Below are 20076 nucleotides of genomic sequence, written 5' to 3' on the forward strand. Positions count from 1 at the left end.
CTTCCAAGACATCAGATACTGCCTCCACTTCTCATGCCCGCCAGGCAAAGAGGATGTTGTGGCTGTTGACACCTTATGCTCATGGTGAGAATAAAACGTAGAAACAAATACAGCCGAATATTTGAAAAGAACAATGCAGCAATGAGAAAATAAAGACTAAAAGACTATTGACACAAATGGTGGGAAATCTTACCAGCGTCTTGATTTACTCTATTTACTTAGCATTTTAGAGTCTCCAGAATGTAGCAAATTGTTGAATTCAGTTTTAACTTTGAAGTCAGATTTCTGTAGCTCTTTAAAGAATTCATAGGAACATAGCGTCAAAAATAAGGCCATATCTAAGAATTTGTCAAATTCTGGATGCTCTGAAATGCTACATAAACAGAGCACATCTAGACCTGGGTAGAATTTCTTCCCATATAAGTACCAAGTGCTCTGCAGTTTCATTGACAGAATGGTTTTGAAAGCACCACAGCATGAAACAAAAATGCGACAGGAGGCCCTGAAATTCAGTGACTCTGGATAATTAGGACACAGACTTTTTTTTAATGTACGCTTTTTTCCTTTCCTACTTTTAGGAAGCAAAACAGTAAAACAGTAATGTTAACAACAACAAAATTACATTTGTAAAGCGGCTTTCATGTCGGGAGGATGTCCCAAGGCGCTGAACTGTCATGGATCAGGACCCGAGTGTTAAGACACAAAGCAACATGACTAATGTTGATATTCAAAGTAGAAGACTAGTTAGTTTTGGGGAAAATGCAACCAACGTGTACTTTTTAATCACTACCCTAAAGCTGGGCTAGAGCAGACGCATGTACTTTGGTGAAAGAAATTTCTGGGTACCGATGGCTCTACAGGATGGTGGAATTTGTTCGACTTTTTTTTTTACCTTGCAGCCTTCACAGGTGATGCAGCGATAGTGATATCCTGTGGCTTTGTCACTGCACACAACACAGAGTTCGTCCTTGTCCAAATAGCTTGGTATGTAACCTACAAAACGACACAATTGATAACATTCAGTTTTACAAAAAGACTGTCCATCATTAGAGCAATAACAGATGGTAACAGTGAAGCTCACATAGTCTGCTTGTAAAATCCAACGCTCAGCCACCTGGCCATGAAAAAAAAATTATGGAATAGTATTTGTAGAACAATGCATTGTTACAATACATTCATAAGAATTTTCTACAACACTAATAATAATAAACATAACAATCATACATTTATAAACAGAATATCTCCTCTCTTTGATTTGCTGTGAGGCTCCATTGTGAACGGAACATGGGTAGTTCTACCCCCAATGGGCCTGTCGTGCAGACCTGTCCCAATTCAGCACTTCACTGCTGCAGACTTCGCTCAGACGCCTCAGGATAGCTGGTGTGAGAAATGGGAAGCATCAGTAGAGGGTGCGCTTCTGAGGTTGGAGCAGAGCAGAGGGTGGTTTACACAAGGTCACAAAAGAGTTTAGGATGAAGAAGGTGGATCTCATCCTTCCACCCTCCCATCACAGCATCAAGCAGTTTCTTAAATGTGTCCTTAACCATTCTTCCTGATAAGTGAGTGATACCGACACTGCACGCATGAAATGGAAGAGTGTCATTTCTAATAATGTAATGTACTTCAATTTCAGCACGAAAAGTATCCATTCCCCCCAAAAAAAATCCCCGAAAAATGCTTATATTAGCCTCTAATCTGAATGTTGCAGCTACTTTTTGGGAAGTGCTGTCAATGTGTTCTGACATTTCACATAACACTCCAGTGACTGCTCCACTCAATAAATTATAATTAGTGCAATTCACACAAAGGAAGGTGTCAAACCATTTGTAACACTACACATTTTGATTTTCAATGGAGAATTTCCCATGAAAAAGGAATTTCATTTGTCATTTTTTTTAAAATCAGGAAACATACACAATATTTGTCCAAAAAATAAAGAAAACTGATTATTTCACCTAGTGAAATGCTAGTGATTTTTTTACACTTAAAAATGACCTGGGCTCACAGCTGCGTATACCTGCGGTAGTTGAAAGTCAAAGAACATGTGTTTACTAGTAAATACCTGTTATTTACACAACAGACATAACAATTATAAAACTAACGATTAGCTCATTCCAAGTAACTCACTGAACTTGACAGGGCTTATTGAGTCATTTTTCAGAAGTCTCGAAAAACAAATTTTACATTAAATATGCTGAAACCACAATAAATAAAAGCAATAAATATGCTTTTAGCATTAAATATGCTAAAAATTCTCTGGGACGCTACCCTGTATGAGGTGCGTTACATAAATGCAAGTTGTTTTTGTAACCTAAGATTACAAAAGAATTTAATCACTGATGAACTAGTGCGTGTATGTATGTACATATGTCCACGTATGTCTTTACTCGTGCAATTAGAGCCCATTATAACGAGTTTCTGTATAGTAGGGGTAAGTTTGTAGTGTGGATTTTTTTGTAGTGTGGGTCTGGGTGAACACTTCCAGCTTCCAATGCTGACTGGCTAGTACTTTGTGTAAGGTGTACAGATACAGAAGGCCTCCCAAAGTCGCCTCCCAGAGACACCAGCATGTGACAACTGCTGGGGATGCGTGAGAGCGGTTATGACTGACGGGTCAATATAGTAACAGGGGCTTAGCTATAGTGTGTCTACACAGTTCATTATAGTTCTTGTATTGTTTGCAAGAAAATCAGAACTATTCTTTGTTGCTTTTTGATCTTGGTAACGCAAAAATTTGCAGTGGCACATTTGTTAGATGTGCTCAGTGGGGTTCTAATGTATTTAACAATAGTAGGAATTGGATTAAACTAGATAACATGAACAGCAGCTACAGTATAAGAACCACAGCAGGGTTTATGTTCATCAGCTTTGGTTCATCCTTTCTATACAGTGGAAAGTCATTTCATTTTTTGGCATGAAACATCTAATGTACATCTAATGTACAGCAAGGCTCACCTCACCCACTGAAAAAGTCCTTATGTAAGAAATGAACCAGCTTATTAAATTAGATACAGCCATTTTAGATGGGTAACGTACCTGCATTGATTCTTAAACCTCTCAATACCCTTCAATATATTTAACTCACAAATCAAGAACACATGCAGTAATCGAGCATACATAAGCAGTCACCACACACATGACTGTAGTTCAGTCTCTGTTGGAAGCTTGTGACAATTCACATTTGCTGCTCTAAGTTAATATTGAATTGATTGATATGCACTTTGTTTTATTTCGGGCCATTGTAAAATAATAAAACTGCTTCTTCAGTTGAAGCCTTACTAAAGTTGGGGTGGGTGGTTGTGTTGAGATACACAATAAAATACAGTAGTCGCACTTTTGAGATATCAAGAGGAAAGAAATAACTGCAACCTTCCTCACCAGCTCTTTATTCCAACGCACACTCTGGGGTCCCCAAGCTTGGTTCTTCCAAACCTCCACCTAATACTCTCCGGAATTAGGTAAGCAATGGTGGGGCAGGCAAGGTAGGGGACGTGAAGCAGGCTGGAGCCCGCTGAGCAGAAGGAGCGAGCAGGATGATAGGGGCTTAGGAAGTCGCATAAGTAGGGGGGAGCAAGGCTGATATATAAAAACACATCTGCTGGAGAGGCATAACTTAGGAGTTAAAAAAATTTACAATATGGCTGAGAAACAGAATTTTCACTGAAAATTCCCAAACCCAAGTCACTGAAAATCAAAACCTTGAAGTCTCTACAGTTAACTGGTTTTGATGAGAAATGGTGACCTTAGAATTGAAACAAGACGCCTCTCCAGGGCTTAATGTAACATTATTTGTAGTAACACGCTGTCTGACATTCTTTCCGTGCAAACCAAGGATGAGTATACAGAAATACCATTGACATGAAAGGGTTCCATTTACTGCGGTTAGCTCTTTATTGCCAGGTTGGATTCTTTCTTTGTGTTAGCCGGATGTGACTGTGCACGTATGCAAAAGTCTCAAATGGGAATCACGACGTGAAAGAAAAATGAGCATAAACTGGAATACAATGTTTTTAAACTAAAGGTTTTAGTGAATATATTTTATCTAATACTATTATATACTCACTGTCTTTTTGTAGATTGCAGACTTTGTTCCAGTTGATTGTCTAAACTTTTATTCACTTATAACATAAACCGCTGTCTATAAATTCTTAAGGCATAAAGACTCAATAAAGACATTATTTCCCATTCTAATTTTTTTGATTGTTTTGTTTGAACATTGATTATTGCTAGACACATCAGGTTATCATTGTGAAACACAAAATATTTTGTGATTGTGGTATTAGAACAACTATCTTTCTTTGTGCTAGCCTGGTGTGACTGTGCACTTCAACGCACATATGCAAAAAGTCTCAAATGGGAATCACGACGTGAGAAAAAAATGTTTAACGTGCAACATCTTCAGAATGCGGTTACGACTGAAAAGTGAAGAGTTAGGCTTGCAGTCTGTGTTGTGTAGCTAAACAAGTCATTCTCACTGATTCTCTGAGTTCATGCCAATCCTAAAAGGTTCCCCTTGAACTAAAAGCAACACTGAACCAATCTTTTGACTTAAAGAGATCAGAGCGCTTTTGGATTTATATTTCACAGTTACCTTCAAACAATTAAAATCAATTGGATTTTGCTTATTTTGTAATAAGAAAATAAGAAATGCTAAATGAAAAAAGACCAAGGTCCATCTAGTTCGCCTTCCACCTTCCTGGTGGTCGCATGCACATATGTCCCCAACTACCTATGTACTATATCCAATAATGTTGCTTCCTAAAAGAAAACTGTCTAATCTGTGTTTGAAAGAATCAACACTTTCTGCTTCAACAGGTTCACTATTCACTCACTGAAATAGTGTTTGCGAAGATTTGTTTTGAATTTACCCCCTTCAATCGTAGGCTGTGTTGTCTGGTTTTACTATTCTGGATAAGTTGAAACAGCCTGTCATGATCTATGTCGTTTAGCCCCTTTAGAATCTCAAAGACAGCATTCATGTCGCCTCTCAATCTTCTCTTTTCCAGCGTGAACATGCCCAATACTTTTATAATAATATATTACAGAACACTGCTATATTGTATATTATATATATAATATATGAATGTACAATGTTAATTTGGTCACTCAATCCACGACTGCTGTGAGCAATTGGCTGCTGCATTTCGCCCACAAAATATAGTCAATTTACTTTACAGTATATTCTGTGAAGCACTTTGAGATGTCCAGAAGACCTGAAAAGGTGCTATGTCAAATGCAAGGATTATAATAATAATAATAATAATCCTTGCATTTGATATAGCGCTTTTCACGTCGGGAGGACGTCCCAAAGCGCTTCACAGAACACACTGTAAAGTGAATTGACTGTATATTTGTGGGCGAACGCGGCAGCCAATTGCGCACAGCAATGTCCCACAAACAGTCGTAGATTGAAAATGACCAATTTATTATTGTTTTTGGTTTTGGAGGGATTATTATTAGGCTCTGTGTGGAGTAAGGAAACTTGCCCAAGGTTTCGCCCTCTGCCTGGAATTGAACTCAGGTCTCTCGCTTGCAAAGCGAGTGCTCTAACCACTGAGCTACAGGACTCCACATTATTATATATGAAAGAATATTGACTTAAATAAAATATTTAATTATATTTAGTTACATTAGAATAGCGAATATTTCAACATTACAAATAATTTTAAGCAACTTACACAAGTCCCCTCCAGTATGCACACAGATCACATGCACACAAACCAGGACACACAGATTATAAATCCACAGATTTATGATCTGTCATTCAGTCAACAGCAATATACAAGCATCAGCTTTGGTATTGTGCATTTGAGAACTACACCTAAACAGAGGAGATTCACATGCATAACACTTCAACTGCTGGTCTATTCTGAACATAATAAAAAGGAACAGAAGATTCAAAGCAGCTCTAAGACTAAAGCATACCTTTTTTGAAGGTTGATGACTGGTCTTGATAATAAACATCTGTTTCATCTGTAAAATACTCAGCTTGGCAAAGGCTGTTCATACTTGAGTCCATGTTACAATAGTCGTTCTTGAACAGGTTTCCAGGGTAACTTGAAGGCTGGTTTGCTACCCAGGTGGGGTCCATGCAAATGTTGCTATTGTGCAGAGTCTGAGCTTCATAACTGTTGTAAACTTGGTTACCCCCTGAATACATACAATAACTGGGAGGCTGCATACAGTAATCATTACTGGCTTCTATTGTTCCATCATACCTTTCCTGCATACAGTAGTTCATTTTAACCTAACTTTGGATGCCGTAATTTCACACACCTCAAAATAGATCTATGTTAACTATCTTCTCTTGATGAATAGATGAACATAACACATTGGTTTTACAATACACGTTTGCATATCATATCTATCATGAGGATAAGACAACATGTATTGCCGTACGTACAAAATCCGTTTTATATTCAGATGCTACTAACGCCCCCCCATCCCCCCCCTCCCCGCACCAATTAAACAAATGAAGAAACAGATTTATGACAAGCCAAAGGTCTTAATCTGTGACAGGGGCTAATTCTTTGGAGAGTGGACAGACATGTAGACACTACCACTGGACAGACAGCTCATGGACAAACAACAGTGTCTGTAGCGCTGGGTGGGTCCCACAGAATTGTTGCCTAAAGCACATGAGGGTGCAGAAACAATAAAACTTTTCCTGTTCGTTTTCAATAAAATTCACTCAGCAGCACAAGCACAACCAACAATGAGCTGCAGTTGATATATGTAGAGTTTTTTTAAAAAAGAAATTTAGGTTTGTTATTATTTGCCATCATTTAATCCATTATCAGCCATATTGATTTTTTGAAGAATATTAGTTGAGTGTATGTTCGCACAGGAGCAGAGCTATCCATCCTCACACTTTACAAAATAAAACAATTTATTCTACTGGCTAAAAACAATACAAATACTTGGCTAAAAATAATACAGCCAATGTACTAGGAATTGAATTAGAGAGAGGAAAACCAATGGTGAACTACAGTGCATGTAAAAACCACAAAATGAAATGGTCATTATTGGATTACACTGAAAGACTGCATACAGTACTTGTAACAATCCATTAGCTGTATTGATTAGGTTTCAGAGAATTACCCATATGCCAAATTAGCTCCACAATGGTGATCATTCTAAGAGGCTCCGTGCCATCCCCTAGCAGATAAAAATGTTCATTTCATCAGGTGGAAAATATTTCTGCTTTCCGAATTTCACTTTTTTTTAAAAAAAGGCACAAGATTATTATTAAATTAAACAATAAATAGTTAACGTTTCTGAGATATGCAGTCCAAATACACTCCAGGTGCGACTTTGCAGGTCAGGAAAAGATAATTCTTTTTCATTATTTCTTCGCTGCAAGGAATGTTTGACTTAGTAATACGTCGGCTGCATTGCTCAAATAGCATACTTGGCTGCTTTCCGGTGACAAGTATGGAACCATGCCCCTAAGAAAACCTAGAGGGCCTGTGATCTTATAATACTACACTGATTTAAAAGAAAATCTTTGTAATGGAACAAAGTATGCGTAAATGGCACAAAATTCAATGTCTCGATTACATTAAAAACATCATTGCACTTGTGAAAAGCTTGATGTGAAATGGCTTTTATGAAGACAGTTGCTCCACAAAGAGATGTACAAATAAGACTTTAAAGCGATCAACATGTGACATCTGTTAGTGCAGGGGCATGCTGAGGTAAGGAACAGCTAAATCTTCAGAAATCAGCTGCTTATACCAGTTTAACTTTTGTTATGAGGTGACATCCTACACAATGCGTTAATCTTTTCTATGTCTGACACAAGTCTTGATGTAAAGTGATGTTTGGTTGAACACCTGTTTTCCAACTAAATTGCAGCAACATAAAGCATGAACATGGTTTAATGATGAAGAAAGGAGGGCTAACATTTAAGAAACACACAGCTCTATTTTTTCTATAAACTTTAGTGCTGGTGCTATGTTTATCAGACGACAAATGCACCAGAAAAATACTTTTGGGAAGCTGGCAATTTGTGAGTTTTAAAGCAGTGAATTCAACATACAGAAAACAAACTAAGGTTCAATCATAATGCCACTCAATTAGATTTTTAAAGTTTCCAAACATTCTGCAATTTAAGAATGTAGATGTTAAAATACATAGTTTTGCATCCAAATTAAAAGTTGTATTATAATTATGTCCAGACAAAACCTATTTCTGCTAAATGTTTATATTTTAAGACATTACCTTTACAACTTCTCCCCTCATTTTCACCAGCTGTCAATGTCCATGTTAAAGGCAGCAATTCATTTCTTCCATTGTAATCAAGCTGCAGTAAGGACTCTGAGTGTCTGAAACGGTGGACAGTTTGTGCACTGTACTGCTTTGCTCGAGCCCTCTTCCTACACATCCCCTTTTCAGGAATTCCAAGTATATTTGGATGATATTTGTAGCAAATCTCATTGCAAAAGGTTGTGGACCCAACAGAAACAGGAAAGGTACTTGCGTTGTTTTCCAAACTGCACGTGAAAGGCTTGGACAACATCTTGCTTAACTGTGGCATCCTAGGTAGTATATTCTGTCTGTATTCACTTGATGTGCTGCCGTCCACCTGTATTTCAGCCTCGAAACACTGGTCTTTTTGGTTATCATATTGATAACACATCGAGTATTTCAGCCAAGTGCACTCTGCTTCTATGTTGAGTACTTTGCTCATTCAGTGCCTATTCATTCTATTTTGTGAAAATAAAAATCGTGAATCACTGGCTTCCTAATGCTTTGCTTAAACTCACGAGCTTGCATCCACCTGCATCATCTGGAGTACTTCCACTATAGTGTGAGTCCAGAACAAAGTTTTCAGCTAATTTATTTACTTAGACTTAATGATCATTTGAGGACTTTGAGTTCAAAGCTGGCCATGCACAATTTTCAGATGCTAAGGACGCAAAACAAAATGGACTCAGCCTCAACTGACTTGCCTTTTCGCAAGCTGTCCTGAGACACACCCGGTCACCTCAGTGTGACATCCCTTAGAAACCTTTCACTGGTTCCTGCGTTTCTCTCCCGTAACTTTGAATGAATAGGCAACAGTATGTTGGGTGATTTGACAGAGAGGATGACAAAAAAATGCACCGGTATTTACCGCACGAGAATGGTTTTTGAACTGGTTTGTCATAAGAAATCAAGCATTAGAGAATTCTGTTGAGTTGGGATGAGTAAGAAAGGAAATTCCAAGTTCAATTTTAAAATGCAACTTTCTGGAATTTTCGCTACTTTCCACAATATAAAAGAATTTAAGTACAATAATTATTTTTCCATATTTTTCAATGAACATCAATCTATCAAGATACCACTCAAGAAACAAATACGAACATATTATCTCAACCACAAAAGAATCTGTTGCTTTTCTTCTCTGTTGTTCTGTCATTCCTTTCACTAAAGTTTTAGCATTTAGTTGGCATTTACATTACCTTTAAACCAGTGGAGTTTTCAAATAATGACTTGTATTTTAAAATAAATTCATTACTAACACAGCAGGTTCGCTAATACTTGATATTTTTGACAAACTAATTCAAAACCATTTCTGTGGAGTCTTTACATGACAATGATGGTTTGAAAATGCTGCCCTTTGAAATCAAAATTGTGCTAAGAATCACTAAATAAACTAGCCGTTTAAACTTGCTGCTTGCATTTGCAGACTTCAACACAGTTGTCCTTACAATGTAAAAATAATAATAATTCTTGCATTTGATATAGCGCTTTATCACATCGTCGAGATGTCTCAAGGCACTTCACAGAATATACTGTAAAGTGAATTGACTATATATTTTGTGGGCAAAATACAGCAGTGGCTTACACACCAGAATGAATAATAATTAAATGCAAGGATTATTATATTATTATAATGAAAAGGAGTAAACTTGTACCTTATGTTTGGATATCAAAATGCATTGTTGCGAATAAGATGATTTCCTCTCAATTAAATCATAAATCTCTACCTTAATTGTGCCTATAAGTACGAAGGTTGAATGGCGGATACATCAGGTAGATCAATGGGAATTAGACAGCTAATGTAATTAAGATTCAATTAAGGGAATAAAAACATTTTTAAACACCTATTGATTGACTAACAATTTCAGGTTTAATTGTTCTGAAGCTTTTCTTTGTCAACAGAATCATTTCTGATTTAGTTTTGGATACATCTGTTAAAATAAATGCGCTTGCTGAGTATTGGTACTGTGGATTACAGAGATTATTAACAGCGGGAAACATAAATGCTTAGCTGTTATTGTATTAGTGCATTGCTTAAAATCCTTTGTGGGTAATTGTACTTTATAGTTTTTGAAAAACTGTAAACTTTATTGTAATTTTGTTGCTTATTTTTTACCTCTCTATGTAGGGCTCGTTTTTTGGCCTATGATTGATACTTTCAACTCTTTTTATACAATGACTGTTACTGAAGTTGAACATGTTGGTGTTGTATTGTACTTTGATTAATGATGTTTAGCTTCATTGTAGGAAACCTACAGATCGTTATTGTTTTAGATGGAGTAGAAGTGTTTCAAGATGTCTCTAAGCGCTTCACAGAATATACTGTAAATTGAATTGACTGCATATTTTGTAGGCAAAATATATGGCTGTATGAATGTATGGCTGTAGCGTTCTTTAACGGTTAATGGTACTATGATTGATACCATTAAGACATCAATGCTTGAAGGATTAGGAAGCTGTGTCCAGCAGTGCTGTACAATTGATCGCTTTAGCAATACTTGCGTCTCTTTGTACAGATGTCCATCATTGCAGAAAGCAATTTCTGTCCTTTTGTATTTCTCTGTTCCAAGTCTCGAAACATCAAAAGAGCAAACATAAGGAATGTGATTCATGTAGGAAATGTACAAAGGGAACATTGCTTAGTTTGTAGATAGTTAAATCAGTTTTTCAAAGGAAAATGCTGGATGTACACAGAAAGAATCTCAGTCTCTGAGAGGTAGGTTAGTGATTTGCCAGTGACCAGAAATGGAACAATTGGGTTGAAGGAAGCTTTTACAGGTTTAGGAGAAAATAAAAGACCAGACACCACAAGTTAATGATACTTATTCAGTGCCTTTCATGTTGAATGAATGCCCAAAACATTCAGAAAGATGATGGGAATTGCCAAGCAGAGAACAAAGGAGGGCAATTTGATGGTTTTGATCAGAAGCACAGTCAAAGAAATACATTTTTAAAATGAGTCTGAAGGCCACGAGAGAAGATGCAGGGTGAAGGGATTTCAGAGAGGCATAAATGCACAATGTTTTGAGTTAGAAAAAAGCTGCCTTGATCACTGACCAACATAATAGGGTCAAACATAATTTTTTTTGTTTGGTCTGACACATTCGGAAACCCATCCCAAGGCTTAAGAGTATCCAAACCAAGCTGAGATTTCTATTCATCCCAACTACACACGGAAATCCCAGAGATAACATTGTTGGAATGGAATGCACACTTTCTCTCTGGAGGGAAGCATCCTGATTACCAAATCCCAGAAAGTATAATAATAATAATAATAATCCTTGCATTTGATAAAGCGCTTTTCACGTCAGGAGGACGTCCCAAAGCGCTTCACAGAACACACTGTAAAGTGAATTGACTGTATATTTGTGGGCGAACGCGGCAGCCAATTGCGCACAGCAATGTCCCACAAACAGTCGTAGATTGAAAATGACCAATTTAATTATTGTTTTGGGTTTTTATTTTTTTTGGAGGGATTATTATTAGGCGTGTGGAGTAAGGAAACTTGCCCAAGGTTTCGCCCTGCCTGGAATTGAACTCAGGTCTCTCACTTGCAAAGCGAGTGCTCTAACCACTGAGCTACAGGACTCCACATTATTAGGTACATTATTAGGTACACTCCAGTATTAGGTACAGGTTGGCAAGAGCAAGGCTTGGGGAACCCAGAGTGTGCTTTGGGGAACTGGTAGAGTCCATCCAGCTAAAAACGTGTAGCTTGCCATTGATATTGCTGTTAGGCAAGCTTTCCTGCTGCTTGTCCAGCTAGGACCACCCTACCTGTTAAGGCTTTGGCTTGCATGGTTAACAGGAGCTGAGTGGGATGACTCCTTGGCCCCAGTGAATGGTCTGCCCTTCTAGGTTGACTGTGCTGCCATCAGTAGTGCCCTGGAATACTGCAGACCCACCTGGCTCAGGAACCGGTCTACCAAGACTGCCACTGAGGGCTGGCTCGATTCCGACATTCCGTTGCCAGGCATGTCACCTTGGAGCCAGTTCAGTTCCAGGGAGACCCCGCTTACTTCCCCCATCCAGGAGAATAATCACATAAGTAGTCTAACATAAGTATCAGGGAGACGATAACTCAAATCACTACCCATATAGACAATAGGTGATAACCTTGCTAAGCTGATGGCACTCTTGCCTCTGGGTAGGAAGGTTGTGAATTTAAGCCATGTCAGAAATTCAAGCTCATAATTTAGACTGACAATCCAATGCATTGTCAGAGGTACCTTCCTTTGGATGAAATGTTGAACCAAAGTCCTGTCTGCCTGTTCTAAGTGAGCATTAAAGATCCCATGGTACTATTTGAAAAGAGAATCAAGTTTCTCCCAGTATCCTAGTTAATAATACTCCAGATCAAATTAGTCATTCACTTCATAGTTGTTTGTGAGACATTGCTGTGTGCAATTGACTTCTGTGTTTTCCTACAAATACATAGTCTAAAAATGTGAATGCTCTGGTACAGAAAGTGGTATCAGTGGAATCAATAAGGATGTTTGAAAGAAAGATATCCAGATACCTGAGTCATAATGGTAATTTGGGATAAGGGAAAATCACAATATTGGTCGTAAAAAATGCCAAGATCTAATAAACTGGTGAAACAGACTCAATGGGATGAACAGCCATTATCTTGTTCGTGGTTTCCTATATTCCTCCAAATATCGCAAATTAGTTAAAGTATTCATAAATTTTATATAGGCCCATAGGACTAGGATACAACCCCCATATTGGGATCATGCTAAATAGGCTGCCTAGGTTAGCGTTGGTGCTAAACCATTTTAAACCAGGAAATGAGTCAAAGACATATTAGATCTTTATCTGTGACCACATTATCTCATCTAACATGAATACAAAATAGATAGATTGAGCAAAGGATATTTACCGAAGATAGATCTACATTAGGTTTATGTGACTTGTATAGGCATCAGTCATTACTTCTCATCATCATTGCAGAATTGGGAATAAGTTACATCTAGGTTGAAAACCTACCACTATAGTAACTTTCAAGAACAGTTTTAAAGAAAAGCACGGTGAACCATTTATCACTTCAAATGATTCTGTCATTTTGTCAAAATAGCCAGGCAATCACAGATCATTTACAGCATTTTGTAACAACGCAATTTAGCATACTGAACCGTGAATAACTTTAAATATGAACGCTAACTTAAATATGAACCTGGTTTGAAGCAAATCAGTAAAATACAGAAATTTTCAAGACTTTGACGTGCTGTCATTGGCACCACTGCAGTTTATTGCAACAAGAAGAAAGTTTGGTCACTCAATCCACGACTGTTTGTGGACACTGCTGTGTGCAATTGGCTATCGTGTTTCTCCAACAAAATATACAGTCAATTCACTTCACAGTATATTCTGTGAAGCGCTTTGAGATGTCCCAACAATGTGATGCATTGCTATATCAAATGCAAGGATTATACATTAGAATACAAAGCACAGAAACAGGCCATTCGGCCCAACTGGTCTATGCCGGTGTTTATGCTCCACCTGCCCTTCCTCAACTAAGCTTTAAACATAACCTTCTATTCCTTTCTCCCTCATGTTCCTATCTTGCTTTCCCTTAAATACATCTATGCTATTTGCCTCAACAATTCCTTGTGGTAGCATGTTCCACATTCCCACTACTCTTTGTGTGAAGAAATTTCTTCTAACTTCCCTATTTGATCTATTTGTGACTATTTTGTATTGATGGCCCCTGGTTTTCGTCTCCCCCACAAGTGGAAACATCTTCCCTATATCTACCCTATCAAAACTTTTCATAATCTTAAAGACCACTATCAGGTCACCCCTTACCCTCCCCTTTTCAAGAGAAAAGAGTCCAAGCATGTTCAGCCATTCCCGATAGGTATAACCTCTCAGTTCTGGGATCATCCTTGTAAATCCCCTTTGCGCCCTCTCCAGTGTCTCTACATCCTTTCTATAATGTGGGGACCAGAACTGCACATAGTATTCTAATGTGGTCTAACCTCGGTTCTATAGAAGTTTACCATAACTTCCTTGCTTTGCATTTCTAACCCTCTAGAAATGAACCCCAATGCCTGGTTTACCTTCTTTATGGCCTTATTAACCTGCATTGTTACTTTTAGTGAATTGATATGTATACCCCAAGATCTCTTTGCTCCTCTACCCCATTTAGGTTTTCATTTTCCAATTATTATAATTATTATTCCGAACAATGCTTTCACAGTCATGTGTTACATCTTATCTACTCATCTTCCATTCTAAGCAACATTTTTTAATCTCTTGCCATAAAGTTGTGTAAACACATTCAGTGTAAAATATTGCAAATTATTGAGGAAAATCTAAATGGACTGAGTATGCTTGACAGGCTATAGTACAGTCCAAGCCAAAAATAGACAGAACTTGAGATCAGCATCTCTCTCTCATGCTGGGCAGTCTATATATAGTAAATGTATATATTGTTACATGTATTTGATACTCAGTACACAGTATATTACTGGGTTGTAAAGATTGCTGAGTAAACAACAGTAAGCTGGCTTCATTCCAGACACTAAACGTTATATCCTGGTTATCTTAAAGCCCTGCCTTTAGTGGCGACGCTGCAAGATAAGCAAGGATAAGGCAGTACTGCCTGAAAATAGCAGGCTCCGGCCTGCTTCACGTCCCCTGCCTCGCCCGCCCCACCATTGGCGGACGGGCCTTCAGCCACTCAGCCCCCATCCTCTGGAATTCCATCCCGCAGTCCCTCCGCCTCGCCCCCGAACTTGCCTCTTTCAAGACGCATCTCAAGACCCTACTCTTCGACCGTGCTTTCGATCTCTCTGCTTCCACCCCTGACCTCCACCCTCCCCAATCCTGAGCCCCAGCTCGGGTCCGAAACACTGACTGTCCAGGGCCTTTGGATGTCCTCCCGATGTGATAGGCGCTGTACAAATATAATGTTGTTGTATTGTTTCCTCTGCAAGTGTACAGTGCTGCCTTCAGCAGTGCTGGTCACCATTAGTTTCTGATGATCATGTAAAGCTCCTTTCAATACCACTGAAATACAGTATGGCATCACCATTTGCCTGGCGATTAGTTACTATACTGACATAGGCCTTTATTCACTGTAAACAGAATGCAGCCCGATGACCTCGTGCTGTGTGTTAAATGAACTGCTTTTGTCCCACTCAACTATGCCCCAGCCTATTATATCAGTATTATCCAAATGCCAGCACTGCTGTGGTATTGTGGCCCCAGGGCTCATGGTGAGGGTGGCTGCTAGCGCACTCACCATCATTTTGGCAGCAGTAGTGGCTCGCCTCTCCTCCGGGCTCCTGGCTATTCTATCATGTGCTGTGTGAAGGTGCAGAGTGCACTTTTGCAAGGAGGAAAGTAGCAGCGTCCGTGCCTGCACTGGGTGAAAAAGCCCTGTTTTCCCCATCGTATAAGTGTCTAAAGGTCGATGTGCCGCTGTGTGAAGAGTAAGTGTACGTCAGTCCATTCCTGGGAACCTGGTGATGGCACAACTGCTGCTTACTCATTCTGCAGCTTTCAGGGGTCTGAGCCCCCTCTTGCCTTAGCCACCCGCCGACTAACAAAGGCTCTTGGGAAACATCTGTGAGACACTCGAGAAATTTCCTGATTTCCCGAATAGCCAGTCTGCTCCTGCACCTGGAGAACATTCACTGTCTATAGCTCAGGTTCCGCACTCTGCAGAGGTCTATCATGTGTGACATGTAAACATTGTAATATTATGCATCGCTTGTAAAGAGGAAATAACAGGTGCACCTAATAATACAATTGGCAACAAATGAAAAGATTGTATGTAAATCACAGGCCTTTTGGACATCTAACAAAACCTTCCATTCTGCTCTGCTTCTGCTCTATCGCACAAGTAACCCTAATTTGTCTTTCAAATGCACAAGGTCTGAAATGTTGGCACCCTTTCTGTTTTGTATTACAATATTTATACGGATTTCTAACTCACACAAAGCTGTTTGAAAGCAAATTTGATCCGCCATGACCTAATTTTTATTGTGTTGTCTATTTTCTCTGTTCCATTCATCCCCTCTCCATTACTTATCTTTATTTTTCATAAGACTACGCAGTTCAATTTGCTCTGTGCAAATTGGAAGCCACTTTCAGCTATAAAATCCGCAGCGAATACAGTCAACAGTATATTCTGTGAAGCGCTTGAAAACATCCTCTTGACATGAAAGGTCCTGTAGCTCAGTTCGATTCCCAGCAGGGTGAAACGTTGGGCAAGTTTCCTTACTCCACATGCCTGATAATAATCCCTCAAGAAAAAAAATAATAATTTGGTCATTTCAATCTATGACTGTTTGTGGGACACTGCTGTGCTCAATTGGCTGCCACGTTTCACCCACAAATATACAGTCAATTCACTTTACAGTCTATTCTGTGAAGTTTACAGTTTGTCAAAAACTACAATGTGCAATTACCCCCAAAGGATTTTAAACAATGAATTAATACAATAACAGCTAAGGATTTATGTTTCCCGCTGTTAATAATCCCTGTAGTCCACAGTACCAATACTTCAACAAGTGGTATTTGTTTTAACACAACAGATATATCCCACACCAAACCAGAAATTATTCTGTTGATAAAGAAAAGCTTCAGAATAATTAAACCTGACATTGTTAGTCAATCGATAGGTGTTTAAGAATGTTTTTATCCCCTTAATTGAAGCTTAATTTCATCATTAGCTGTCTAATTCCCATCGATCTACCTGTCATTGATGTATCTGACATTCAAATTTCTCACTTACAAGTGCAATTAAGGTAGGGATTTATGGATTAATTGGGAAGAAATCAGCTTACTCCCAACAATGCATTTTGATATCCAAACATAAGGTACAAGTTTACTCCTTTTCATTCTGGTGTGTAAGCCACTGCTACATTTCGACCACAACATATACAGTCAATTCACTTTACAGTATATTCTGTGAAGTGCCTTGAGACGTCTCGATAATATGGTAAGGCACTATATCAAATGCAAGAATTATTATTAATTTTATTTGTTTGGATCTTTGCCAATTTGTGAAAAAAACATTTCTAGAAAACAAAATTGCTTTGTTTTGAAATGATTGTTTTAAAAAAAATCTCTTTTTAAAAAAGGATAAAAATAGCTCTTTTAAAAAAATTCTTGAATATCTTTATCAAATGAAACCAATTGTTAATTTCAACCAATCTGATCGGCTTGCACTAAGTGCTATGACATGGAAATTAGATCTAGACATGTGCAACACCAAGCAGATTTATACCAATGGGCAATTTCAAGGTTGCAACTCATTCAAAGGGTACAGCTCATCATAAACTACAATCAAAGCTACAACTCATCATAAACTACAATCAAAGGGTACAGCTCATCATAAACTACAATCAAAGCTACAACTCATCATAAACTACAATCAATTATAAACAACATTGTACTATGCTATAGCATATGGTCACCTCTATCCTTCTTGACCCTGTATAGTCACCTGTGGTGAACCCCCCACCTCTATTCTTGGTACTCTCTGTTCTTTTAATCAGAGGCATAGCATTAACAAAACATTATTAAGACAACATCATGTGCGTTAACCTAGTGCAGTGGTAGCATTTTCGCCTCTCAGTCAGAAGGTTTTGAGTTCAAGCCCCACATCGGGATTTGGAATCACTAGCAGACACTTCAATGCAGTCTGGGGAGGTGTAGTATTGTCGGAGGTGCTATCCTTCGGATGAGATGTTAAATCGAGATCACGTCTGCATGTTCAAGTGGATGTTAAAGATCCCATGGCACTATTTGAAAAGAGAAGGAAATTTCTCCCATGGTCCTGGCCAACAATCCCCCAAATAAAATTCCTCATTCCATGGTTGTCTGTGGGATATTCCTGTGCGCAAATGTTTGGCCACAAAATATACAATCAATCCACTGTGAAGGGTTTTCGGATGTCTCGATGACATGTCTCGATGATGCTATACCAAATGTAAAGACTATTATTATTATTATCATCATGATCAAACCTTTCTTAACAAACATCAAACATCTCTTTGACAGCGCTTTCTTCCCTCCAAAACTCAGGCTACCAGTCAGGGCATCAGGGATATATTTGAATGTCAACAAAACTGAAAACCATCCTGTTTAGCTGTCAGCAGTATTTTCTTGAGTTAGACTCTGAATCCATCAATCTCACCTCTGAAGCTGAATATTATGGGTTCAAATCTCATGTTGCATTTTGAACTCATAATTTAGCCTAACACTCCAGTGCAATAGGAGAGTGCTAGCAAAGGCATCATTCTTTAGAGAAGAGGTTAAAATGAAGGTCCCCTTTGCCTATTCAGATGGACATTAAAGATTTCACATCACTTTTTGGAAAGAAAAGGGCCAATAATTCTTCAGATAAATTGTTTATTCACCTCATGGCTGAGAGTGAGTGTGCAAAGTTGCTGCTGTTTGCCTTTTAAAAAAAAGTAATTTGTGAGCAAGTGAATCATAGAAACCTGCAGCACAGAGGGAGGTCATTCGGCCCATTATGCCTTTGCTGGCTCTTTAAAAGAGCTATCTGAATAGACTCAATCACCCACTCTTTCCCTATAGCCTTACAATTTTTTTTGGTTTTCAAGTAATGGGTGAGTTGCATTGGCCCAGGTGCCGTCCTTTGGATGAGACATTAAACTGAGGTCCTGTCTGCCTGTTCAGATGGCCATTAAAGTTCCCATCGCACTGTTCAAAAAAAGAAGGGAGTTTCTCCCAGTGTCCTGATCAATAAATTCCCCAAATAAAATTGGTCACTCACTCCTTGGCCATTTGTGGGACACTGCTGCGTGTAAACAGGCTGCTGTTCCACTTACAAAATGCACAGTCAATCCACTTTACAGTATATCCTATGAAGCACTTTGAGTCATCTCAGTGATGTGATAAAGCGCTATATCAAACGCAAGGATTATTAGTGATATGTTGATATATCCATATCATTATTGATATATCCATACCAACACCTTGTCTCACCCCTAATGACATAATCCCCCTCAGTGAAGTTGCCCCACTATGGTAAACATTCACTCTAACCCTTGCCTTAATCGCCCCAGTGGCAATGGTGTGGCTCTGATTTCCAAATCCTCCTCTTGGTCTGAACCTTTACTCCTCTGGATCCTTCTCCCTTTGAACAACTCCCTCTCTACCATCACTTTCACCTCTCTGTTAATAACCCCATCACACTCCCAATGCCTTTTGTGCTGAAATTTCCCCTCTCCTATCTTTCCTCAGCTTCTTCTCGGAGAGCCTCTTCATCTTTGGCAACTGTAACTTCTCTTCATCCCTGCCTATTCTATCCCCTCAAAGGTCTCTGTCCTCCTCTTCTTCAGACCTATCCCCACATCCACAGCCACTCTCCTGAGTTTGTCATCATCCAAGTTTACTCCATTGCCTTGAGTTCCATTTCTGCTAAGGGTATCTTTGACTATTTCCTTATCTGCCTCTCTGCATACCCTTTACTATCTTCTCCTGCTCTTCCAGAAAAATAGCTCTTCATTCTCTCTTAACTGTGCCCCACTCCACTTCACTAAAGATATAGTGAGTTTCAGTCACTATGTCTCTGATCTCTGGAATGCTTTCACTCTATCCCTCTATCTCACCCACCCTCTCTATATGTCTTTAAATCCTGCCTAAAGATTTACTTCTTTGACCGTATCTCTGGTCACCTCTCCCTTCCCCCTTGCTCAGTGCCTGCCCCCTGTTCTCATGAAGTGCACCGAGCCATTATCCTATGTGAAAACCTCTATATAATAATATATATTGTTGTTATATACAAGTTGTTGTGCAGGAAGTGACGTTGCCAGTGACTCCATGACTGAGACATTGGCCTTTTTT

At 38.8% G+C, this 20076-nt stretch overlaps 1 protein-coding gene across 2 annotated transcripts in view; it reads right to left on the minus strand.

Moving 5' to 3' along the window:
• Positions 1 to 20076, minus strand: part of thrb (thyroid hormone receptor beta) — a 113425-nt gene that overhangs the window by 11871 nt on the left and 81478 nt on the right. The window contains exons 1-2 of one of the 2 annotated variants that reach the window (XM_007895491.2): positions 5926 to 6455; positions 893 to 993 (exon numbers count right to left, since the gene is read on the minus strand). In XM_007895491.2, coding sequence (XP_007893682.1) covers positions 893 to 993; positions 5926 to 6241 — 417 coding nt within the window. In that variant the 5' untranslated portion in view covers positions 6242 to 6455. Of the gene's footprint in view, positions 1 to 892; positions 994 to 5925; positions 6456 to 20076 lie in introns of those variants that run through there. The other variant, XM_007895492.2, reaches the window with a different exon arrangement.

Source organism: Callorhinchus milii, unplaced genomic scaffold (assembly GCF_018977255.1).
Source record: "Callorhinchus milii isolate IMCB2004 unplaced genomic scaffold, IMCB_Cmil_1.0 Scaffold2, whole genome shotgun sequence".
In the NCBI taxonomy this organism is placed as follows: Eukaryota; Metazoa; Chordata; class Chondrichthyes; order Chimaeriformes; family Callorhinchidae; genus Callorhinchus; species Callorhinchus milii.